The sequence below is a fragment of the Ursus maritimus genome, unplaced genomic scaffold (genome assembly GCF_017311325.1).
Source record: "Ursus maritimus isolate PB19 unplaced genomic scaffold, ASM1731132v1 scaffold_16, whole genome shotgun sequence".
NCBI lineage: Eukaryota > Metazoa > Chordata > Mammalia > Carnivora > Ursidae > Ursus > Ursus maritimus.
This window is the reverse complement of record NW_024424008.1, coordinates 8,725,886-8,752,119: the sequence shown is the minus strand read 5'-3', so window position 1 is coordinate 8,752,119 and position 26,234 is coordinate 8,725,886. Positions and strand designations below refer to the sequence as shown.

The window sequence follows — 26,234 nt, the reverse complement described above, 5'->3', positions numbered from 1 at the left end:
TTTTTTTTTTTTTAAAGATTTTATTTATTTATTTGACAGAGATAGAGACAGCCAGCGAGAGAGGGAACACAAGCAGGGGGAGTGGGAGAGGAAGAAGCAGGCTCATAGTGGAGGATCCTGATGTGGGGCTCCAGCCCATAACACCGGGATCACGCCCTGAGCCGAAGGCAGACGCTTAACTGCTGTGCCACCCAGGCACCCCCAAAAGCTGGCTTTTTAAAAATATTGGGCACACATGTCTGAAGTTTAAAATCCTCTTATTCAGCAAATTTCTATAGAGAACTTTAAGTCTTTTAGGGTCTTCTTGTATTTCCACTGATTTGTAAATACTGGGAATTTCTCTTTCTCTGACATTTACATGGTATACTCTGTTAGGACTTAAATAAGGCTAGTCCTCCTATCATGTATCCAACTCAGCACAAATGTGTTGTATATGTAATTACAGTTCTTCCCCATCACATTCATTTCTGGACATTTAAAAAGAAATGTATTTATTTAATCTCTACACCTAATGTGGGACTCAAACTCATGACCTGGAGATCAAAAGTCGCATGCTCTTCTGACAGCCAGCCAGCTGCCACCATTTCTGGACATTTTTAAATAACATCATTTTTTCCCCTTCAAGACTATAAGGTTTGTGAGAGAGAACAATTAATTAGAAATCACAAGGTAGGAGAGAGGAATTCCCAGACTTTGTCCTAATCAAAGTAAGTGGTAATGGTGGTGGGGTCATTGATATATTATGTTGTGCTTTTAAAAAAGAATATGGAAGCTTATACTTTTGGAAATTTAAAAAATATTTCTGTCCAAAACAGAAGCTGCATTCACTCAGCATTTAATTTTATAAGTAGAGAAATTGCCAATAATATCTTCCTCTTTTAAATCTTTCCACCAACTTTCCCACCCCTTGAGCCAATCTTCTATCAGAATCAGCTTTAAAAATAAACAAATCTGAAAGAAAAGTGGGTATAAATATGATTTTCGTACCTGCAGAGAATATCTCTTCTCAGGAACATAAAAAAGCATAATAATTATCTCCTTTGCTCCTTCCCAAAATTTCTGCAAAGAATTATAGTTAGTATTTTACTTTATTCTCCCCAAAAATGAGACCTTTATAGTACAACATGTTTTCTAGTTCAATCTCTCTGATGAGCATATGAAATCCCTTGGTTTTCGGACTAGAATAGTTTCACTCCTGTCAGTGGGGCTACAAGATCTGATATCTTACCAAAGGTTTGTTAAAAACAGGATAACAGGCCCCAGTGGAGTCACTTATCCTAAGCCCCATGCGACCAAACTTAAGTGTTGGCTCCCCCAGAAATCGAATCTTAAATCAGTCAGTCAGACATAGCTTAATCAGCAATAGTCGAGTCATCTACTTTGATAGACCCTTGCCATCCCCTAAGGGAAAATGATCTTGCCATAACCAGTCCTCTTTTTTGTCTAGTATAACTTCCTTGTTACCACTCCTGTAAAAGTCTTTCACTTTGTACAGCTCCTCAGAGCTGCTCTCTGTCTGCTAGATTGGATGCTGCCTGATTAATGAATATTGAATAAAGTCAATAAGATCTTTACAATTTACTCAGTGGAATTTTGTTCCTTAACAAGCTACTCATATTTAGAGTTGCCAGAATTAGCGAAATAAAAATAAGGATACCCAGTTAAATCTGAATATAAAATTTTAAGTGAAATTTAATTTGGCATCCTAAATATTTTTTAAGGATTTTATTTACCTATTTATTTGAGAGAGAGAGAACTTGTGTGTGTGTGTGTGTGTGTGTGTGTGTGTGTGTGTGTGTGTGTGAGTGGGGGGGTTGGGGCGGGAGCAGAGGGAGAGAGGAAAAAGGACAAGCAGATTCTGCACTGAGCATGGAGCCCAACATAGGGCTCAACCGGGAGCCCAGTCCCATGACCCTGAGATCATGACCTGAGCCCAAATCAAGAGTTGGAGGCCCAACTCACTGAGCCGCCCCGGCATCCTATATTTTATCTGGCAACCCAATCCATTATACAACAATATTTTACATTTATTATTTCAATGTCTTTAGTGAGTGCCACTAGACTAAAACATTGGGCTAGGCTTTGTAGGTCAAATGAAGGTAAAATTTGTGTCCTCAAAAATTTATAATTATTGGCAGATACAAGGCAGGACACTGAAATCATATATGAGCAAATAAAAACTACACATATAATAATATTTCTACAAAGTGTTGTCATTCTGTGTGTAGTTTGTTTCTTTGAATTTTGAATATTGATCCCTTCCAGTATATTTGTATTCCTAAGAGCAAGAGAGTACTTCCTGTATGGTAAAGCTCTGTCTTGAAATCAGCCATGGCTTTTGCCTGTTCCTTGCCACCAAAGCATAAATACATGGTATTGAACAGGACTGTCCATTATTTTAACTCCCTATATAGTAAAATGAAAAATTAGAGAACTAGACACTCAAATGCTCTTTTTTCATTAAATTTGCGAATGTGCTTTATCTTAATTTGTAATTGCTATTTAATTAATAGTAGTTTGTCGTACTTGAGCTTTTGGTAGGAATTTAATGTAATTTTATGGTCCCTAAACAATTACTTAAGAAGATGGTGCTTAAAGAAATCTTGTTAAAACATCTTTTAAAAAGGTGGAAGGGCATCTGGCTGGTTTAGCCCTTGGATCATGTGACTTAATCTCAGGGTTGTGAGTCTGAGCCCCATTTTGGGTGTAGAGATTACTTAAAAATAAAATCTTTAGGGGCACCTGGGTGGCTCAGTTAGTTAACTGTCTGCCTTCAGCTCAGGTCATGATCCCAGGGTGCTGGGATCAAGTCCCACACAGGCTCTCCGCTCAGCGGGGAGTCTGCTTCTTCCTTTCCTTCTGCCTGCTGCTCTCCCTGCTTGTGCTTTCTCTCTGTCAAATAAATAAATAAAATCTTTTAAAAAAAATAAAATTAAAAAAAAAAGAAAGAAATCTTGTAACCCTTTTGCAACTGATAAACTGTTTTGCAGTGTAATTTCATTCCATATGAGTTTATAAGGAAAATGGCTTAGTAGTTCAGATACTAATGTTAAGTTTTTCATAAAATACTATAAAAGGGGTGGTATTCAAGGGGGGGGGAGAGAGTGACACCTCTAAAAATGATTTTCATTATTTTTTCATCTCTTTCCTTCCAAATGATAGTAACTATTGAGTTTTTTCTCTGTCTAGGCAATGTGCAAAATCCTCTACAGGCATTACTTAATTTAATTGTTATGCAGAAACCAAGGGTAAAGAAATTAGAGATGTGATTCAATATTTTTGGAGGATTGCTGGTGACCTTGTAAACACTGACAACAGAAAGCACAACAACATACTTTTTTTTTTCTTAGATGAGCGGTTTTAAACCACTCAATTATGAAAGCAGAGATTTGGGTTAAATATTAGGAAAAACTTCCTGATACTGAGGAACTGAAATTTTCTTCACTATATATACTGAAGAATCAGTTGATATTTATATGCCTGCAAGCTCATAGAGATTAAAGAACCCTATAGATAGTCTCTCAGGTCAGTAATTCTGAGAAAAGGAGTTTGCCTAGAGACCAAGGAGGGGAACTTTACCTGCTTTGTGTGTTGCTTTCTCTATGGCTTCAGCCCCACCTCCACTTACCGTGGAACTTTGTACTAAGCCATCTGCTTCAATGCCTACTTCTAAGATAAACTGGTAATTATTTATCTCTAGCTATTTGCATTCTTACTTCAAATGGAATATGTCTACAGCTAAACTCACTGTCTTCCTCTTTTTCTTGACCTTGTATGCCTCTAGTTGCTACCTTTTTATTTTCTTTCCTTCTCTTAAAAAGCTTAAAATTCCTTAAATGAGTCTTCACTTCTTTCTTCTATTACTTAATCTCCCAGTTCCTCCTAAATTCAAATCTCGCTTTTGTCTTCCTCCTCCATTGAAACTTTTCTGACTCAGGCCACTGGTGACCCTTAAAAAAACCCCTTTTATTAAGGGATGGCTGGGTGGTTCAATTGGTTAAACGTCTACCTTCAGCTTGGGTCTTGATCCCAGAGTGCTGGGATCTAACCACCATTCCCCCTCTGCCTGTTGCTCCCCTGCTTGTGTGCGTGCTGTCTGACAAATAAATATAACTTTAAAAAAATAAATTAAAAAACCCTTTAATTGAGATATGATTTACGTATGATAAAATCACTCATGTTAAGTGTACAGTAATTCACTGATTTTTAGTGAAATTTACAGAGTTGTACAGTCATCACCACAACCCAATTTTAGAACACTTCTCTCATCCCAAAAAGATCCCTGTGCCCATTTGCAGCCACTCACCTTTTGAGAACAGATTTAAAGAATGATTTATGATCATAACATATGTTTTTGCTCTGATGTATTTCGTACTGCTGACCATACCGTTCCTTTTGAAACATTCTCTTCCCTTCTTTCTGACCACCACTCTCTCCTGGTTTTCCTCCTAACTTTCTGGTATTTCTTCACAGATTACTTTCTCTAACTTTATTTTATTTTATTTTATTTCTCTAACTTTAAATATTTCTATTTCATAGGATTCTGTCCTGACCTCTCAGCCTACATTCTAATTAGGTGATCACATCCGTCCTCATGACTACAATTGCCATTTGAAGGTGAAGATTCCAAAATCTGTTTCTAGCTCAGACTTGGGTTCTAAACTCCCAACTAGTGGAGTATAGTAGTAAAAGACTTATCACCAACAGTGGGTCTTCTCTCGAGCTCTGGTTATAATAAAATGTAAATAGAAAACTCATCGGTGTGGTACAGTCAGTTGAGTGCCTGACTCGGTTTTGGCTCAGGTCGTGATCTCAGGGTCATGAGATTGAGCCCCAAGTCAGGCTCACGCTCAGCTTGGGGTCAGCTTGAGTTTCTCTCTCCCTCTCCTTCTGTCCCCTCCCCCCTCCAAACAAATGAGTAAATCTTAAAAAAGAAAAGAAAAGATAACTCATTAAAATAGGACATAAATCCTGGGGCACCTGGGTGGCACAGCGGTTAAGCTGCTGCCTTCGGCTCAGGGCGTGATCCCGGCGTTGCGGGATGGAGCCCCACATCAGGCTCCTCCGCTATGAGCCTGCTTCTTCCTCTCCCACTCCCCCTGCTTGTGTTCCCTCTCTTGCTGGCTGTCTCTGTCTCTGTCGAATAAATAAATAAAATCTTTAAAAAAAAAATAGGACATAAATCCTGTTCTTCTTGGAGGAGGAAATTATGATTCACCCATATCTAATTAAATTTCAAAGTAGTGGAAGAAATAAGAAATATATATACGATCTCTAAAGTCTATATACCATAATATACTCTTCTTAGCAGATCTTGTAAGTTAGAATTTTAATGTACCTGCATCTCTATTACTTACTTTATTCTAACTTATTTTTCTTTTTCTTTTTCTTACATAGCTGTGTCACCAGGAGATTGATGTAAACCCGAAAGCCGGGACCAAATCTTTTTCTGCTTTGTCCTTTCATTAGGAAAGCACAGTTCTTGGTACCAGTAGGCAAAAGTGTTTGTAGAATGAATAAATCAACAAATGAATGCATCAGGCAGAGCGTGCTTGAAACTGAACTGATGTGTTAATGTAGTGAACGTTGGTGGTGGGCTGCCAAATGTCGTTTTCAGTCTTTTCCTCCTTATAACAAAATTACAGTTTTATTACAATGATCCATCTCCCTCCACAGAGCCATATGCTTTTGTATTTGTCATAGGAATCCCATTTCTCTTTCCGGCGACAGACTTAGGGTAGGGATACGAAGAAATTCTGGCCAGTGAGCTGTAATAGGGAATCTGCTGGGGGAATTCCAGGGAAAGTTTTTCACTTATAAATAGAGATACATAGAACCATCTTCTCTCTTTGGACATCATAGTGTCTAGATGTGTCAACCTGAACTATGACAGCCATCTGGTCATTATCTGGTATCTAAAGAAAAAGTCAGTATGCTGAGGATAGCAGAGTAAAAGGCAGAAGAACCTGGTCCTTGCAGACATTGCGAAGTGGAAATTAACCAACTCTGAAAGTGCCATAGCTTGGAACCTCTTAATGTGATTTGCCCTATTGTTGAAGCTTTTTAGAGTTGGGTTTTCTGTTTCAGGCGAAGGATTCCTACCAGATAATGTTAGTAAATGAATAACATAGCAAACAGCCTATGTCTTTTTTTCTCTCTTTCTCATCTGACTCCAGAGGAGTGTGGACAAAGGGCACATGTCAGCCCTGTTTGTATTGGGATACAGCTACAATGTAGATGTTCTTGTGAGCCTTCTCTGGAAAGACTGTTTACTAAAGTTGGTAGTCTCAGATCTGGGCAACAAAAACAACAATGTAGGATCTTGCTTTTGCTGGTGAAAATAATGAGACTTTTCAGCCTGGCTCTACTACACAATGCTGGCATTTTCAGCACAAGGGGACAGTCCTAATAGTAATATTTTTCAGGAGCCTTGAAGATATATATTGACACTGGTTCTTTGTAGTTATTATGTTTATACAAATTTCAGAACTTTTACCTTTTTCTCCTCTTCCATGTACTTAAATTCTACTAATATGCCAAGATGCAGCTGAGATTTCATCCTTGTCATAAATATAATGCATCATGAGGTAACCTCTCCTCTAATCTGTTAATTGCCTTAGTAGTTTATTTGGCAGTTGGTCATGCAATGCTTGGTGAGATCTCAATTTATTGTTTTAAAATGTTCAAATCTTTATTAAACTTTTATTTAAAAACATTTTTTATTTAAAAATTATTTTATTTTATTTTATTTTTATTCCAGTATAGTTAACATTTAAACTTTTCCTATGTCTTTCCTTTTCAACTACATTGTAAGCTCCCCTATGGCTGAATACATGTCAAGATATCCTTACACAAGTACCTCATCTACCGGATAATAAACTGTCAATTTACTAAATTATCAAATAAACAAATGATTATTGGGGCACCTGGATGGCTCAGTTGGTTAAGCATCTGCCTTCCACTCAGGTCATGATCCTGGAGTTTCAGGAGCGAGCCGCATGTCAGGGGCCTGCTTCTCCCTCTGCCCTCCCCACTCATGCTCTCGCGCTCACTCTCTCTCTCAAATAAATAAAATCTTAAAACAGTAAATAAACAAATGATTATGTTTTATTGTAAATTTTTAATTTAAAATGTTAAGAATGTGTAGAGGGAAGAGATTTAGCAAAGGAGTAAGAAATCTCATTAGAAATTTTCTTTGTATTTTGTTGCTGAGAGCTGAACAGATTTTTTGGATTACAAAAATATCTTTCCTTTACCTCTTAAGTATATAATAATTCAGTGGTAATAGGTATGGAGAATCAAATAAGATAGGATTTGTTTTAGTGTTTATATGAAGTTGACCCTCATGCTTTGTTTTCTCTCCCATCTCCTCAGCACAAAGCATATTACACATTAAACAATGTGTAGAGACTTGGGACTAGGCTCATGAGTATTTATCATACTGTTATATTTTTAATAGACTTTATCTTTTAGAGGACTTTTATGTTCATAGCAAAATTAAGAGGAAGATACAAAGGTTTCTCAAATATCTCCTGCCCTGACACATGCATAGCTTCCCATTATCAATATCCCCAACTAGAATGGTACATATGTTAGTACTGATGAACCCACATTGAACTATTATTGTCACCCAAAGACCACAGTTTACATTTTGTGGATTTGGGCAAATGTATAATCCACCATTATACAGTGTAGTATCATACTGAGTAGTTTCGCTGCCCTAAAAATCACCTATTCAACCCTCCCTCTCTCTTAACCCCTGACAGCCACTAATTCTTTTATTGTCTCCATCGTTTTGATTTTTCCGGAAACATGAACATTTAACATAAACATGCAGTTAACATGAACATTAAAACTCCATTTTGGGGGCACCTGGGTGGCATAGTCGGCTGAGCATCCAACTCTTGGTTTCAGTTCAGATTGTGATCTCAGGGTCATGGGATTGAGCCCCAGATTGGGCTCTGCACTCAGCGCGGAGTCTGTTTGGGACTCTCCCTGCCCCTCTGCCCCTCTTCGGTCTCTCTCTCAAATAAATGAATAAATCTTAAAAAACAGAACAAAACACTTTTTTATCCTACCATCAATCAGGATAAAATAGAGGTGCTTGGCTGGCTCAGTCAGTGGAGCATGTGATTCTTGATATTGGGGTTCCCTATGTTTACTTTTTTAAATGAAATATAATTCACATATCATAACATTCACCGTTCTAAAGTGCATAGTTCAGTGGTTTGTATTGAATTCACAATGTTGTGCAACCATCACCACTATCTAATTCCAGATCATTTCATTGCCCCAAAAAGGAAGGGGCGTGTTAGCATATGCGGCCTTTTGCATTCAGCTTCTTAGCATAATGTTTTCAAGTTTCATCCATGTTATTCCATGTATCAGCACTTCATTTCTTTTTATGGCTAAATAATACTCCATTGTATGGATATACCTGCTTTTTTTTTTACCCATTCATGAGTGGATAGGAATTTGAGTTGTGGGTGCCTGGGTGGCTCAGTCAGTTAAGCATCTGCCTTCAGCTCAGGTCATGATCCCAGGGTCCTGGGATCAAGTCCTTAGTTGGGCTCGGTGCTCAGTGGGGAGCCTGCTTCTCCCTCTACCCCTCCCCCCTGCTCATGATCTCTCTCTCTCTCAAATAAATAAAATCTTAAAAAAAAAAAAAAGAAATTTGAGTTGTTTCTACTTTTTGGATATTAGTAATAATGCTCCTATGAACACTCAGGAGCCCCTTGTACACACAGGTTTTTGAGTGGACATATGTTTTCAATTCTCTTGAATGTATACCTAGAAGTAGAATTGCTGAGTCACACGGTAACCATATGTTTAAAATTGTGAGGAAGTACCACACTGATTTCCAAAGTGGTTGCACCCTTTTATATTCCCAACAGCAATGTATGAAGGTTCAAATTCTCTATGTCCATTCTAATACTTGTTATTTTCTGGTTGTTTTTTTTTTTTTAATTCTAGTCACTTATGAAGTGGTATCTCGTGTTTTTTATTCATATTTCTCCAATAGTTCATTATATTGAGCATATTTTCATCTGATTATTGGCCATTTATGTATCATCTTTGACAAAGTGTTTGTTCAATTCTTTGTCCATTTTTAATTGGATTGTCTTTCGATTGTTGAGTATAAAAGTCCTTTATATATTCTGGATACTAGACCTTTATCAGATTTATGATTTGTAAATACTTTCTTCATTCTGAGTGTTGTCTTTTCACTTTCTTGGTAGTATCCTTTGGTGCATAAAAGTTTTTTTTTTTTTTTAAAGATTTTATTTATTTATTCGACAGAGATAGAGACAGCCAGCGAGAGAGGGAACACAAGCAGGGGGAGTGGGAGAGGAAGAAGCAGGCTCCCAGCGGACGAGCCCGATGTGGGACTCGATCCCGGAACGCCGGGATCACGCCCTGAGCCGAAGGCGGACGCCTAACGACTGTGCTACCCAGGCGCCCCTCTCTTCTCTTTTTTTTAGGAGGAGGGGAGGGGCTGAGGAAGAGGGAGAGACTCTTAAACAGACTCCACACCCAGCTTGGAGCCCAACGTGGGGCTTGACCTCACAACCCTGAGATCATGACCTGAGCTGAAATCAAGAGTCAGATGCTTAACAGACTGTGCCACCCAGGGGCCCCTGTTCTTTCAGTTTCTTAAGGTAGAAGTTTAGGTTAGTGATTTGTGGTCCTCCTTTTTAATATAGGCATTTATAGTTATGTTTTTCTTTAAGTACTGCATTTGCTGCCTCCCAAAAGGTTTTATGTGTTGGGGTTTTCTTTAGTTCATTTCAAAGTGTTTTCTTTCTTTCTCTCTCTCTTTCTTTCTTTCTTTCAATTTTTTTAAAAGATTTCATTTATTTATTTATCGGAGAGAGAGCACAAGCAGAGGGAGGGGCAGAGGGAGAGGGAGAAGTAGGCTCCCTGACGAGTAAGGAGCCCAATGCGAGACTCTATCTTAGGACCCTGGGATCATGACGTGGACCAAAGGCAGATGTTTAATTGACTGAGCCACCCAGGTGTCCCTCATTTCAAAGTATTTTCTGATTTCCCTTGTGCTTTCTTCTTTGACCTATTGATTACTTAGGAGTATGTTGTTTAATTTCTACATATGTGTGGATTTCCCAAATTTCTTTCTGGTATTGATTTTTTTAAGTTTAAGTTAATTTATTTATTTAAGCAATCTCTACGCCCAGCGTGGGGCTCAAACTCATGACCAAGAGATCGAGTCACATGCTCTTTGGACTGAGCCAGCCAGGCGCCCCTGTTATTGATTTTTAATTTCATTCCATTGTAATTAAAGAACATATTTTGTATGATTTTAATATTTTTCAATTTATTGAGACTTGTTTTATGGCCTAAGATATGGTCTATCATCAAGAATATTCTATGTGCACTTGAGTTATTGTACACTTTGCTGTTATTAGATTGAGTGTTGTATATATGTCTGTTAGGTCTAGTTGGTACACAGTATTGTTAAAGTCTTCTATTTCTTTGTTGAACTTCTGTGTATTTGTTGTATCCATGATGACAGCAAGATATTAAAGTCTCCAACTATTATTGTTGAATTGTCTATTTCTCCCTTCAATTCTGTCAGTTTTTGCTTCACGTATTTTTAAGTCTTCATGTATCATTAGGTCCATATATTCATATTAGTGTTGTATCTTCTTGATGGGTTGATGCTTTTACCATTATAAAATATGCTTCTTTGTCTCTAGTAACAATTTTGGTCTTAATTAGTAATAATCTATGTAAATATTTAATATTGGCTCAACTCCTCATTTAAATGTATGCTGTCTTAATATAGGGGTAAATGATGTGGTCAAGTAAAGACTATAAAAGTTCCGGAGATTGTTGATGGTATTTACTTATGTTATGTATATTGCCATGCACATAGATTCAATATTCCATTCTTAGCATATTTTTCTGAGCACCAAATACATATAAGACCCAGGAAGTACATTATATGCATAAGGCACACTCTTACCTTGAATAGCTTATGAAATCTAATTGACAAACAAGGACATAAAGTGTGGAGTAAAAGACTGATTCGCAAACTCAGGTGCATAAAATTCTTGTTAGACCCGTTAAAAATTAGTTTCCGAAGTCATACCTTCAAAGATTTTGACTCAGTAGTTTCAGCTTGGGGCTCTATAATCTTAAATTTTTAAAAAATTTTTTATTATTTATTTATTTATTTTCTAAACATTTTTTAATTCGTTAAAAAAAATTTTTTTAAGATTTTATTTTTATTTATTTGACACAGAGAGCGCACACGCAGGGGGAACAGGCAGAGGGAGAGGGAGAAGCAGGCTCACTGGGCAGGGAGTCCGATGAGGGGCTCGATCCCAGGACCCTGGGATCATGACCTGAGCCAAAGACAGATGCTTAACGACTGAGCCACCCAGGCACCCCTAAACATTTTTTTAAAAGATTTTATTTATTTATTTGACAGAGAGGGAGTGAACAAGCAGCACCTCACCCTAGTACTCCACTATGCCTGGTTATTGAGTCTAGAGCTTCTTGTGTTTATTTCCTCCATAGAGATGGATGGGTTTATAACTACTATTTATACAGTCTTTGATTCAATTCTCCTTGTTTTTGGCCCCTTTCTTTACCTCTGCCTTCTGTAGTACCTGTTACTTCACATTCCAGAGCCTTTCTGGGGTTCTGTTTGGCTTGCTTCTTGTTACTTTCCCCTTCAGTGAACACTTTCTGTGCTCTGTTTCGTCAGTTACCACTACTCTTTGTCTTTGTCTTTGTCTCCCAACTTAAAATATGATGGCTCTGGGTTAGAGATGTCAAAACCAGAGCTTGCGCTTTTATTTTTTATTTTTGTTTTGCAAAATTTCAGAAAAGGAAGGAAGCAGAAACATCTTTAATCTATCATCCTGTAACTGGAAATTTGTTTAATTTTCGCAAATGATGTGGCTTATTATCTCACTGGATAGTTTTGGCTACACACTACTGTAATGACTTTAATATCTTTTGATTTTTATATAAAATAAAGTCCTAATCTCTATGTACTATTAAAAAATCTGAAGAAATTTTCACAAAAAGCTGGTTTCTCTTGGCACTTTAGGCAACTTACAATTTGGCTGTACAGTCTGTTGGCATTTCGGTGCAAACAGTATTGGTCCCACTTTTCTGTCCTAAGATGCTCTGTTCTTTACATAAACAGCAGGAGAAGCAGTTGTTCTCTTCTACTCTGAGAGTGATTATCTCTTAGTGGCAAGTGTGATTCATTCTCCTGTACATCTTGGAGGAGACTTTATTACTTGTGGGGGATACAGTGCTGGGGAGAGGAGAGCTTCAGCAATGTGTCAGGTATTACACATTCTGGACTGGAATAAAAAGAAGCAACCTCTTCCCCCACTGCAATTTCAAAGCCTGGAAGTAACATCCCACATCTAAGGCTCTGTGAAATCACATTATTCATAACAAGGACCATGATTCATATGAACGGAACAAAATGGAATTATCAAAAATAGATTCTGTAGATTAATCGGTAGCAAAAATATCTTCTGACTTAGCTTATGAATTGGCTATAATCACAGGAAGGACGGTTCCATTGAGGTTTTACCATCTTCTCCTCCACCTTGATTGAATAACCTTTATACTTCTCCCATGATACATCTTTGTAGGTCAGGGTATTTGGAAAACTGGTTTTGACATGATGCCTCCCTCTTTTTTTTTTTTTTTCTCGTTGTCTTTTAAAAATGAGACTTGCTTAAACATACCTTCTGTTAATTGTGTTCATTTAATTGGTCACCTTGAATTATTGAGCATTTGTCATTTCTATGCTTTCTATATTGACCCACTATTATTTTTAGCAATGATGATTATAATAGCCTGCAGAGTGGATTAGAAGGGCTTCACATCTGATGGAGCTTGAATTCCTGCCAGAGCTATTATTTCCTTCAAATATGAGCAATATGATTCCAGTCCTTTTACCTGGGCAGTTTTCTCCTTCTATTGATTTCCTGCCTCTCTAAGAGTAATAAATCCTTTTTAGGGAGTAGTAAACAGAAAAAGGCAGTTCCAGTTTGATAACTAGCACTGTATTATGTATACACGCACAGTTTTGAGTAACTAACATTCAGGGAATTGTGTGAGATGTTTTAAGAGATCTAAAGATGAGAATGTCAGATGCTTTCAGCTGCAAGTAACAATGACAGAGGCATAGGAAGACATTATTAAATACAAAGACATTTATTATTTTGCTAAAAAAAAGTCCACAGGAAGGCCCGTTCCAGGATTGGTACAGTGGCTCAATAATGCCTTTCAGCTTAGCCATCATCAATGGATTGGCTTTCTCTTAAGGATTATATGTCAATGTTCATATGATGCCTTAGCTCTAGATATCATGTCCTTTTATAACCACATCTAATGGCAGAAGAATGGCAGCTTTCCTTCATTTACCTCTTTTCATCAGGGAAGAAACTTTATCTCAGAAGTCTGTGGCACATTTCCTTCTGGCTCAGATCAAGTTACGTGTCTTTAGCTTAGCTGAAGGGAAGCTAGAAAATTATCTGTCACTTCCAGTATATATTGTGGAGGCGTGTGTGTGTTGTGTGTGTGTATCATTAGATAGGCAACCAACAGTGTCTGACACAAGGAATAAGATGAAATCTCAGTCCTCCCTAAAGAAGTTTGTGTCTCTCTGGGTGGAATAACAAGCTATAACCCTATTACGATTTCTGTGTGGAACTTCCTGGAAACACTCATGGGCTTCAAATTAATAATCCCTTTCAAACTGGTTAAAGAAAACTGTTCTAGAAACTTTTGATTTGGAGTTGCCAAAGCTGTCCTCTTTCAATTGTTAGTCACAAGTCTGTTCTGAGCATCTTTTTCATAAGTGCTGGTAAGAAATGTAGTATCAGTTTACATAATGTGATTATAAGTGATGTTCTCTTTCTCCAAAATGCTCTTGCCCTTCTACCTTCACATGCCCACATCTCATTCATCCTTTGATGAAAGCTAAAAAATCATGCCTCCCATTTATTTCATTTGTTCAGCAAATATCTGTTGCGTGCTTACTATGTCAAGCACCCCACAATTGTTGGGGATACAAAACAGGAGCTCTGACCTCATGGAGCTTACAGTCAGGTGAGGGGAACACTGACAATTAATAATCACAAATGCTGAGGAAGAATAAGGTACAAGCAGAGGACAGGCAGGGGTATTTACACTGTTGGTGGGGATAGAAGCAGAGAAGTCTATGTGAAGACTTTTTAAAGATGATACCTTACAGGATGAGTAGGAATTGGAGAAAAAAAGGGAGGGGAAAGTGTTCAAGGTAAAGAGAATAGTGTATAGGAAACCATGGAAGTGAAAGTGTTAATGAAAGGGCTCTTGAAAAAGGCCTCTTTAACTCCTCCTTCCCCTAAGTAATTTCTGCATTTGATGAACCCCATAGCACTTAATGTACAATTTTTAGACCACAAGATCCGTGAAGGCAAAACATCTGACTTACACAGAGTACTGGGTAAGTAGTGCAGCTTCAGAGGAGAGCGAGGCTGTATCTGTATCGATGAAAAATGCTAGCTTAAAACATTAAAATATCTGAGGTAAGAGGTGGATTATACCACACTTCTCTTCAAAATGATAGGAAAAGCATCACCTGTCTAGGTGACTACAGAGACCAAAGCAACAGGGAGGAATTGATTCATAAAGTTCTGGAGGAAGTACAAAGTAATTATAGCTCCAATCCTCAGATGTTACTTTAAAAGCTATTTTAGGAAATATAATGAAAACCTGGTATACAACAGAAAGAAAAAAGAGCCACTCACTTATGTTTACAAGAGGTTTTCTTTTTCTTTTTTTTTAAGAGGTTTTCTTTTTAAATATTCTCTTAGTATGGGCTGCTCTTTGTGTGTGGCAGGGTTTTAGATTACTGGTGGGGAGGGCCTAACCAGACCTGACAAGCTACTTTTAAAATCAAATATTAAGGGACGCCTGGGTGGCTCAGTCAGTTAAGCAACTGCCTTCAGCTTGGGTCACCATCCCAGGGTGCTGGAATCAAGTCCTACCTCGGGCTCCCTGCTCAGCGGGGAGCCTGCTTCTTCCTCTGCCTGCTGCTCCCCCTGCTTGTGCTCTCTTTCTCTGTCAAATAAATAAATAAAATCTTTTAAAAATGTATTTAAAAAAACACACATACACACAAATGTCCGTGTCATGACTCAGGTTTTTACCGTTTCATTTCTTATTTTTTCTTTTTTCTTCTTTCATTTTATTTATTTTTTTTCTCTTTTTTTTTCTTCTTTCATTTTAGATTCATATTCCAAAATCCTTTTGCCATTTGGTTAAGAACCAAAAGTGAGTAAATTTTGATAGAGAAGGAGGTTTGGGGATATAGCTATTGTCTCGATAGGCCAGAATACACAGTATTTTAAGCTTTCATGAGAAAGCTCCCTTTAATTTATTCCTCTCCTTAATTCTAGTTTAGCAATTCATCACTGGGTTTGAGAAGGCACTTGTTTGATCCTGCCATTTCTATAGCTAAGTAAATAATAATTCCCAAATAATGAGCAAATGTATATAAATGTGTTGTGTGAACAGTAAGACACTATATACAAATGTAAGGATTTATTTTATCATTAACTTGGGAAGTTTTGTTTTTTGTTTTTTGTTTTTTGTTTTTTGAGAGAGAGAGATAAAGGGAGCTCGGGCTCTGGGGGGGGGCGGTGGGGGAGGGCAGAAGGAGAGGGAGAAAGAATCCCAAGCAGGCCCCACGCCCACTGCAGAGCCTGAAGCTGGCTGATCCCACAACCCTAAGATCATGAACGGAACTGAAATCAAGTCAGATGTCTAACCAACTGCCACCCAGGCACCCCAGAAGTATTTTTGACAGTTATTATTATTATTTTTAAGTAATCTCTACTCCCAACATGGGGCTTTAACTCACAACGCCGAGATCAAGAGTCACATGCTCTACTGACTGAGCCAGCCAGGTTGTCACCCCCCACTTTTTTTTGATACTCGTTTTTTGAAGTGACCTCCTCAAGGACAGAGATTACTTTTTTGGATGCTGTCCCATAGTATGGTGAGGTGTGGATGCCAAATTCTCTAATTTGGTCATTCTTACTCTTTTATTAATATACTTTATTTTTTAAAAGTTTTAAATTTACAGAAAAATTGAGCAGACAGTACAGAAAGTCCCCATATAACCTCTCCTTCCCCAGTTACCTTTATTATTGTTAGTATGATACAACATTTGTTACAATTAATGAACTAATATTGATACACTGTAATTACTAAAGTCCATATTCATTTAGTTTTTGGTTTTTTTTTTTAGTTTTTGCCTAAAGTCTTTTTTTCTCTTCCAGGATCCCATTCAGCTTAAAACCTACACTGAGTTGTCATGTTGTATCTATGCGACACTTAGTTGCCATGTCTCCTTAGGTTCCTCTTGGCTCTGACATTAACCTTCATTTCTGGGGTCATAAACTGGGTTGAAATCTGATAAAAGTTATGGATCCTTTCCACAGAAAAGTGCACATGCTTCAGATATCTAATGTAAGGGAGGTCCACCCATAACAGAGTCAGAAGCCCAGCTCTAGGAGGAAAAGGTGATCTTTAAAAATATTCCCTCTCCCACATTTGGGCTCAAGGTCAGGCTCTACCTCCAGTTTGTTGGGTGACCTTTTTGCATAGCTGTCCTACTTGGGCCTCAGTTTCACCATCTGTGAAATGAAGGGTTTGGTTTACACGATGTCCAAATCCTTTTCTATCACAGTAGATGGTGGGCGTCACCTACAGTTGTCTACATCAGCGAAACAAAGGCTAATAACAGACCAAGCCAGGTCAGGTCGGGGAAGTGGATGGGCTTTATCAATAGAGAGGTTGCAGAGGTTCAATGGGGAAAAGGCAAAACCTAGGTTCCACTTTATGGCTTTGTGGATTTTCTAAGTCATTTCCTTCCTCTGAGCTTCAATTTCCTCATCTGCAAAAATGTAGAGGCTCTGCTTCTGGTAGTTATGAAACTCCTGGAAGCAACAGTGGACAATACACCTAGTAAGATATTGTGTGAGGAATTACGATAAGAAAAAAGATGGAGTAGGTGGGTGAGAGCACGGGTGAAGGGCGGATTTAAGGAATGCGAGGCAGGGCTGAGGGCTCTGGAGAAGAGGAACTTAGTACACACCTTAGGGCTATCGGACCACACCCTCAGAGAGCTGGGGTCAATTCAACCTACGTGCCCGCCCCGCCTCCTCTCTCCCCTTCCTTCCCTTCCCCTCCTCTCAGGCTGCAGCGCGCCACACTACTCATGGCAGTCACAGTGCGACGTTTTCCACCGCGCAAGGGCCGCGCGCGCTCTCGCGCCGCCACCTCACTGCCATCCCTGCCTGCCCTTGACTTCCTTCGATTGGTTCTCACGTAAGTGACGTAAGCGCTCCTTATTCCACCCACATCACTTCCCAGGGTTCCGCCCCACCTCCTCCTTGCTTCTCCCGACTCGCGTGGCAACCTAACCTGCCCTCGTCTCTGTTGCGCTGGAGGAGCCGGGAAAGCAAGCTAAACCAGGAAGGCGCCGTCTTGTGGCGCGCACGCGCACGCACGCACGCACGCCGGCGGCCGGCGGGGCGGCACGCTCGCGCCCGGGCTCGCCGCGCGCCGCGCCAGAGGCTCGCGCACTCAGCAGGTTGGGCTGCGGCGGCGGCAGCTGTGGGAGCCGAGGCGCCGCGCGTGAGAGGTCCCAGACGCGTCTGCGGCTCCAGTTCCGCCACCCTCCGCTTCTCTCACCCCAGTCTCGGTGCCGGGTGCTGAGAAGGGAACGGCGCTAACCTTGGGAACCTCTAGCACACCCCTGGCTGCTTCCGACACCGCCATCCTTCTTTTCCCAGCCGCGGGCCTCGCTCAGTGCTAGGCGACTCTGCGGGGAGGCGGCGGCTACCGCTGCCTGTCTGTGGGGAGGAGTCCTGCCCTGCAGCCTTGCTCCGCCGCGGGGCCATAAAGGGTCCGAGAGTGCTCGGCGCCGATCCTTCCTCTCGCCTTTTTCGTCAGCCGCTTGGAGCAGCGTCGGTCCGAGAGGTCTCTGGGCTGAGGCGGCGGCAGCTCCTCCGGCTCCATCATGTCCGCGGGCGGAGACTTCGGGAATCCGCTGAGGAAATTCAAGCTGGTGTTCCTGGGGGAGCAGAGCGGTGAGTGCGCGGCTCCCCCACTCCTGGCAGCCGGCCGCGGCTTACCCGCACCGCCCCCAGTGCGGCCCTTCTGTCCGCGAAGGCTCTACCGGCCTCGCGTTCGCGCTCGGTGCTAGCCCACAGCCCTGCCTGGTGTTTGCCGACCCCTCTTAGCCACCAGCTCCTCTTCGTCTTGATTTGTCGGTCAGATTTTGAGCCTTCCGTCCCCGGCTCCGACGTCTCTTTCCCCCGCAGCCCGGGCCTTTCCCGTCGATCTGCCACCCCCCCGCCCCCGCCAGTCTTCACCCCGCCCAGCCCCAGCCTGCTGTCCATGTCCATCCTTTTCTTCCTCCCGTCTCCGTCGTCTCACCAACCGTGCCCCCCTTCCTTGAGCCCCACCCTTATTCTTGGCTTTTATCCCAGTTCGTCAGCTCTGTGAAGGCCCACCCCGGGAAGCCCCACTCCGGGGAACCGACCCCCTTCAACCTTGGACAAGGAGGGTGGGGGGATTAGGGCGTTGTTTTCCCTGGAGGCTTGGCCCTGGGAAGTGCGGATCTTGTGGGAGGTGGGAAGGGGGGGGTCGTAGAAATTTTGGATTGTTTTCACTTGGGTGGGGAATTAGTTTGGGTTATGGAGGATATATGTCTGAATTGGAGGCGACTTGAGGATGAAGTGGTTGGGGAGTAAAAGGGGAGGCGGCGGCAGTGGCGATTTTGCTTCTTGGCTTAGGCTGTAGCTTATTGGAAAACCTCATTTTCTTCTCATGACTTTGATCCCTGACAATTCTTTTGGCACTGTTGATGCTTTCCCGATCTCTGCCAGATGCTATGTCATGATCGTTTTACTTGGAATTTTTCACATCTCACCTCTCCTTTCTCCTTTCAACATGAAGCAGTGTCTGATTCTCTTTATGGTGGTGCAAACAGGAATTACCGGAGAAATGGTAATTATTCTGAGTGTTTTCCAGTTGTATATTCAGGATTCCTGTGAGAGAAGGCCTGAGAATAACGAACATCTTTGTTTTGTAGGATTTCCTTTGGGGCTAGAGAGTAATGGAGTAGAGTAGAATAGATTTATCATCTAGTTATCTAAATTAGATTTCAATATGTAATACCGTTTTGGCTAAATGACCCTTTTTGCTTAATATTCCATAGTATGTGATGAGTGGAATGATCTTACCTGCTCAGGCTTCTGCTGTTGCTTACTTTGTATTATATCCAAGATCCTAGTTTTATGATGGCTTTCTCTAAAGTTACTTCTAGTGATGATTCCAATTTTATGCTCATTTATGCCAGTTGACACTGGACAATGTAGAGATTATTGTCCTCCTTTGTTTTTCTCACATTTTTCATGACCGTCTTTAAAATTCAGACATTGAGAGGTTAGTTCCTCCCAAGTCATCAGACATTGAGTTAACTGCTAGGTACCTTAGGTTAGGCTGTGGAGAAGACAATTTTTGATTGGAAAGCAGATAACTGTTAGAAATTCAGAGCTTTTACCACTACCTTGAACTGTTTATACTAATGTATATGGCATTAAAATAGATTAGTATTAGTTGCAAAATTGCTTCCACTTGGAGCTGAGAAATCATTTTTCTCTTTTCAGTATATAATCTTTACCTCCTCCCTCCCTACCAAGGAAAAATACAGTCTTCTTTTTGCTTATGAATTTTCCTGAAACAAGTATAAGCTTGTTTCTTGAAGTAACTTGGTAAGACCTATGAGGGTGATCCAATCCTAGGTATTTTATGGCAATTTCAGGACAATGCCATCCATAAAATATAGTGTATTGGTCATTATTGATAAATACGATCTAAAGTGCTTATTGTGCACTCTAGGGATGTTATTGCTGGCCTTATGTTGTGATGCAGAGCTATTTAGTTTGCATGAAAAAATCCATTAATCTCTGTCCTAGGAAGATTTTAGTATGAGTGGTGATCATAACTTAAGTACTGCAGGTTTCCTTTGAATTTGAGTATTTATATTCTAATTCACATTGCAGAGTTTGGTGGCTTCTCATTTAAGTAGTGACAACAACCCACCCCCCGTAGTTCCTGAAGTCATGTTAGATTTTTTTTTTAAAATGGAGTTTATTTTTCAGAATGGTTTTAGGTTTACAGAAAATTGAGAAGATCGTGCAGAGGGTTCCCACATAGCCCCACCCAGTTTTCCCAGTATTCCTCAGTATTCTTAACATCTTACATTAGTATGGTACATTTGTTATAATGAGTGAACCACTATTGATACTAACTAAAGTCTATAGTTTATTCAGATTTCCTTAGTTTTTATCTTTTTTTTTTTTTTATGTTTTAGCATTCAATTCAGGATACCACATTACAGTTAGTGGTTGTGTCTCTTTAGGCTTCTCTTAGATTTTTTTTTAAGGATTGTGTTTACATGCTTTTTAACTCTGTGAAACTGTGAGGTCAGTTATCTTTTAAGGCTACTGTATTGCCAGGTAATGCCATCTGAGCTTTGACAATGAAAGATTGATCTTTGTTTTCATGGGCAGTGTGTGTGTAGTTTTCTTATGCATTAGTAAAGGTCTGTAGAACCCATGTCATCTTGATGTAACTCTTCATGAATTATTTATTTTTAGGTTTTAAAATTCCACAATTCAGCTTTCAAAAATTAATCTGCGGCAAAGCATTTACCACATTTATAATTCTTACTTGTATGTGTGTGTTTGTCTTATCCACAGCAGAATGCAAGTCCCATGAAGATTAAAATTTATTTTTTTGTTCATTGTATCCCCAGTGCCTAGCATACCAGGCTCATAGTAGGTACTCAGAAATATTTGGTAAATGAGTGGTGGTTGAATCTACTAGGGACCAAAGCTGGTAGTCTTTATCAGTCTTTGCTATGGTGGAATCTATGTTCTTACCCTTATGCTATTAATAGTTTAGCAATAACATTTTATACATACATTATTTGATTGTATGCAGGGGTCCTCTAAATGCTGGAGGGAGCAGGGAACCCAGTAATTTATAGCTCTCTTCATTTTGCTTAAAAAAATAGAACCAGGATTTTGCACTTTTTTTTTTGAGTTGAGCAAAATTAGTTTTGTTTAAAGATATTGTTAAATTATTTTCTATTAGTATAGCACCGAAAAGTGTGTCAAATGACATTAAAGACATGTTCAAGGAACTGATTTGGAGTTTAGTAGACTTCTGTTTAGCTTATCAAAAATTAAGGGTCTGTTTCTGTTACAAAGATGAGTTGTTTCAGTATGTGAAGCTTCAGATTGAGTTAATGACATTAGTGTTGGTACATTTTACAAACTCTTCGGGTTTCTTTATATTTCAGTAGTATATCTGGTTTAATAAAGGGATGTTGAAGTATACAGTTTAAATATGAAGTTTCCTTGAGAAATCTCTTTTGTTGCTACCTCTGGCTACTGTCTTGAAATGCAGACGCACTTTTAGGAATGCCGTCCATGGTTTATCGTAGAAGATATTACTACAAACAAATGTTACAAAATAGGGTTACAAATTTGGAAATGTAATCTCAGGTAGAAGCACATACCTGGCCTAGTACTGCTTATTTTTTCACTTTATGTTACCCTTTTTATATCAGTTCTTTTGAATTAAAACATGGTAGGTAGGGAAAATGTGTCTTACCATCAGAGATCAGGAGTATTGAACAGTTTACATGGGCTAGATCAGCGATCTTAAGATTTTTCTTCTCAAGATCCCGTTACCTGTTAACTCTTTTACAAATTGTTGAGGCCTTTTACAATTGTTGATCATGGTTTATACCAGTATTTACTGTATTGAAAGTTAACATTTAAAAATAATTTAATTCATTTAAAAATAATAGTATTAAATCCATTACATCAAAGAACCATTTTCCAAACAAAAAATTTAGTGAGAGAGGCGTTGTTTTACATATTTGCGAATCTCTCTCTCTTTTTTAATGATTTTATTTATTAGAGAGAGAGTACGAGTAGGGGGAACAGCAGGGAGAGGGAGAAGCAGGCTCCCGCTGAGCAGAGAGCCCAACTCAGGTCTTGACCCTTGGGCCCCGGGACCATTACCCAAACCAAAGGCAGGCGCTTAACTGACTAAGCCACCTAGGCGCCCCTGCAAATCTCTGTAATGTCTTTGACTTACTAGAAGGCATCCAGATTCTCATAGATCCTTCTGCATTCCATCTGTTGTAATATCACCTATCATATAGACTCTGGGAAACTCCACTGTACACTCACGAAAGAATGAGAGTGAAAAAACCCAAATGACATCTTAATATTATGAAAATGGTTTGACTCCCAGAGTGTAGTGGACCCCCTGCTGAAGGGTCCTGGGAATCCTGGCAGTCCATGGGCCACACTTTAAGAACTGTTGTTAGATGGTATTAAGCCGTTTGTACCATGAAGCTTCATATTGCAAGTTAGGGCAATCAAGAAGAATGTTTTCCATACCTGGTTTTGGAGCCTTAAAACTAAACAGTAGAGCTAGTGGTTAAGAGCACCTAGTCTGGGTTTTATATTTTAGCATTGACAGCTGACTTTGGACAAATTATTTGACCTCTTTATGCTTCAGTTTCCTTATTTACAAAATAAAATTGGAACTATCATAAAGAGTTATTGTGAAGATTAACCATTTAGAAGAGTGCCTGGCACATGGAAAGTTTTTGGTAACTATTTTAGTTTAACAAAATTTTTTTAAAATAAAATATTTATTTTTTTCCTTTGATTTTATTTATTAATTTGTCAGAGAGAGAGAGAGCGAGCATGCGCACAAGCAGGAGGAGCGGCAGGTAGAAGGAGGCTCCCCACTGAGCAAGGAGCCCGATGTGGGACTCGATTTCTGGGATCCTGGGATCATGACCTGAGCCGAAGGCAGGTGCTTAACCAACTCAACCACCCAGGTGTCCCTGGTTTAACAGATGTTTATAAAAAACTGCTATGCCCTCAAGTGATTTGGTAGAGCATAAGCGTAAGACATTTACATTTTATAGGGAAAGAAATATATAATACNNAAAACAGTGTAGTGTGATAAATGCAGTTGCTTAGAAAAATAGAGTTAAAAGGTATAAAGAAGTGACGAGAGCATGGAGTTCCAGGGAAGACATATTATAAATCATTATAAATGACTATTCGACTTTTAGCTGAAATTCTTGAAGGAGAGCATTCCAGAGTTGGAGGAGACTTTGAGAAGTCATCTAAACCATTTCTCTTAGGGCTTTAAAACTGGATCACTCCCCCCAGCTTTATTTATTTATTTGAAAGATTTATTTATTTACTTGAGAGAGAGCAAGTGAGCACACAAGGACACAGGGGGAGGGGCAGAGGGAAAGTGAGAGAAGGGGACTCCCAGCTGAGGGGGAGCCTGTCGCAGGGCTTGATTCCATGATCCTGAGATCATGACCCCACCTGAAATCAAGAGTTGGATGCTCAAAACGACTGAGTCACCCAGGTGCCACTCTAATCTTATTTCTAGCATTCATTTTTACCCTTTATTGTTAGGCTTCATTATGCTGTGTTATAAAAAAAGTGTTTTTAATCATCATTAAGGTGTTACATGCTATGGGGAATGCACATCTTCCATTCTGGGAATCATAGAACCTTAAAGATCATTTAACAGATGCTCATTGTGTGTCAGGCATGGAGTTAGGTCCTGGGGGGGACAGAGTTTTTAATAAATCACATATTATCTCTATTCTCTTCTTGCTTACAGTCTAGCAGTAGATTAGGTTTTAAATCTTTTACATTGCTCTGTACCTTCCAACCGCTGTTCTTGGACCTCTCCTCCAGTCCATCCTTTACATTATCAGAATAAACTTTATAAAAATGTAAATCAGAATAACTTCCTTAAAAACATTGTAAATGTACTTATTTCCACTGAATTGTATTATAAATAGCAAATTTTATGACATGTATAGCTTATCACAGTAAAAATTTTAATTTTCAAAAAACTCAAACGCACTTTTGTTAGGCTTATTTATTTGGTCACTTTTAGAATAAACTCAGCCTTGAAAATAAAACAGCCAGTTAGGGGCGCCTGGGTGGCTCAGGTCATGATCCCAGCATTCTGGGATTGAGTCCCGTGTTGGGTTCCCTGCTCAGCGGGAAGCCTGCTTCCCCCTCTCCCACTCCCCATGCTTGTGTTCCCTCTCTCGCTGCCCCTCTCTCTGTCAAATAAATAAATAAAATCTTAAAAAAAATAAAATAAAACAGCCAGTTATTTCACCAGCCAAAATGGGCTTATTCCGAATAGCAGATCGGGACAGGCAAGCCATCATGAACCAGGCAAGTCTGGAGAACAAATGAAAGAAATGCTCTTTTAGAGAGGAAGGGAAGTTGGGGAGAGGCTGTTTCAAACAAAAAGTCCATTGGAGTAAACTGGGAGTTAGAAGCCTTGTGACTTTTTGTGACAGGTTTTTATTGGCTGGGGTGTTGCTATACAAGGAGGAAATCTTCCTTCTGGGGTAGTAAAGTATGTTTCTCCGTGTTGGAAATGCAAGGTAAGTTTCTTCCTGGTGGGTATGTAAAGGACTACGGTGAATGGTATGGCATGAGGGCACCCCCTTCCGGCCTCCTGACTCCATTTTAAATGAGGTTTCTGTTATTTTTTCCCCTTTACATTAAGATCTTTCTCTGAAAACCAGGAGCCCAAACCTGAAGGTAACCAGCTAAATAGGTCAAAAGACCAGGGGTCATTAGGTGAAACTTGTTGTAACTAATGGGCTTGTTTCCTGATCTTATGTAATTGAATTTCTACCTCTCCAGAGGCATTTATCCATGTGCAGCAGGTGGTATTTGCTATTGCACAGATGCCTCCTTGTTCAGCAAGTAGGTAATCAGGGGCTATGTCGTTAACTCTCCTAAAGTTAGGGAGAGATTTCTGATGATGCATTCCTTGGCTCTTACTCCAACCCGAGGAGAAAGCTCTCCCTATGTAGGCAAAGCTGGAGTCGTATAGTCCTCCTGCAATTTCCTTTTTGAGGCAGCTGTGGAGGTTTTATGGGGTGAATCAATGGCAGGTTTATGATTTATTATGGATGTTAACAGGGACAGTTAAAAGTCCCAATAAGCACTGACGTCCAGTTTGCCAGCTATGTAAACATTTGTATGCCCATGGTAAATGCCATCTACTGGAGGCAAAAATGAAACCAGGTGGAATGCAGAGGACTCCAGCTACAGTATGGTTGTTGGTAGATCCATTAGTTGGAATATCCTGATTGACCTTTTCAAGCCAGGGATCAGAAGAATTGGGATGACATTCTGTGAGCTACCATCCCATACTAAAAGGGTCTTTTCTAAAAGTCTTGGAAAAAGGAATTAGCCCATTTGTATTTCTCTTGAGTGCAGAGGAACAGATCATTGGAGAGATTGCCTACAGATAAGACCAAGGTATCTCTGACATCATGAACAGATTGGAGTTTCTGGTGATGGATCCAGCAGTCAGAAAGTTTTCCCCCTTTTGCAGTAGATTGAGAAATGTTGGTAAGACCATTGTCCTTCCAAAAAAAGAGAGGGAGAAATGAGGTAAGCAGCAGCAGCAAGAAAAAAGTGTATAGGCCTGGTTCAGTCATCTTGGAAAAGCTGTCTCCTTCATCTGTCTTGTGCTTCAACTCCTGGAAGTCTTTCAGGACACCAGTTAGTGTGCAGGTCCAGTCAGGCTTTGGTGCATTCTTTAAATGTGATACATGAATCCAAGAATCGGTGCTTGGAGTTTGATGGCACAAGGTGGTACAAGGGTTGGTTAACAGTGTCTGATAAGGGCCTTTTCAGTGGAGTTGAAGAGAGTCTCTTTGGAGATGTCTTTACCATTAGATGAGATCTCCAGGCTGTAGATTATGACATCTGATGCTTTCATCATCCAGGACTGCACTGTGGAAAGATTTTCCTACCAAAGTATGATTGTTTTTTATGGATTTGATTAGGTTTTTGCAAAACTGAAGTATATTCCCTTTTATCAGCTGTGGATCAAAGGAAGTAGGGGCTAGGTGCATAGGGCATGCTGCTGCAAGGAGAACAAATTCTCATTGAACTTACATGACAATATATATATTGTCATGAAAATCTAGAATACTAAGAGATTCAGAATTCTGGAGGGATCAAGTAAGGGAAAAAAGATAAATGCTTCAATCTTTGTTGCAAAGATACACATTA

At 39.8% G+C, this 26,234-nt stretch overlaps 1 protein-coding gene and 1 long non-coding RNA gene across 3 annotated transcripts in view; both read left to right on the top strand.

The window, feature by feature from the left end:
* Window positions 1-6,415, top strand: part of LOC103678036 — an 8,929-nt gene extending 2,514 nt beyond the window's left edge. Inside the window, exon 3 of the long non-coding RNA XR_572590.2 lies at window positions 5,398-6,415. This is a non-coding gene — a long non-coding RNA (uncharacterized LOC103678036). The remainder of the gene's footprint in view (window positions 1-5,397) is intronic.
* An 11,169-nt stretch (window positions 6,416-17,584) lies between these two features.
* Window positions 17,585-26,234, top strand: part of RAB6A (RAB6A, member RAS oncogene family) — a 76,054-nt gene continuing 67,404 nt past the window's right edge. The window contains exon 1 of one of the 2 annotated variants that reach the window (XM_040630834.1): window positions 17,585-18,140. In XM_040630834.1, the coding sequence (XP_040486768.1) occupies window positions 18,071-18,140 (70 nt within the window). In that variant the 5' untranslated portion in view covers window positions 17,585-18,070. The remainder of the gene's footprint in view (window positions 18,141-26,234) is intronic. The other variant, XM_008707322.2, reaches the window with a different exon arrangement.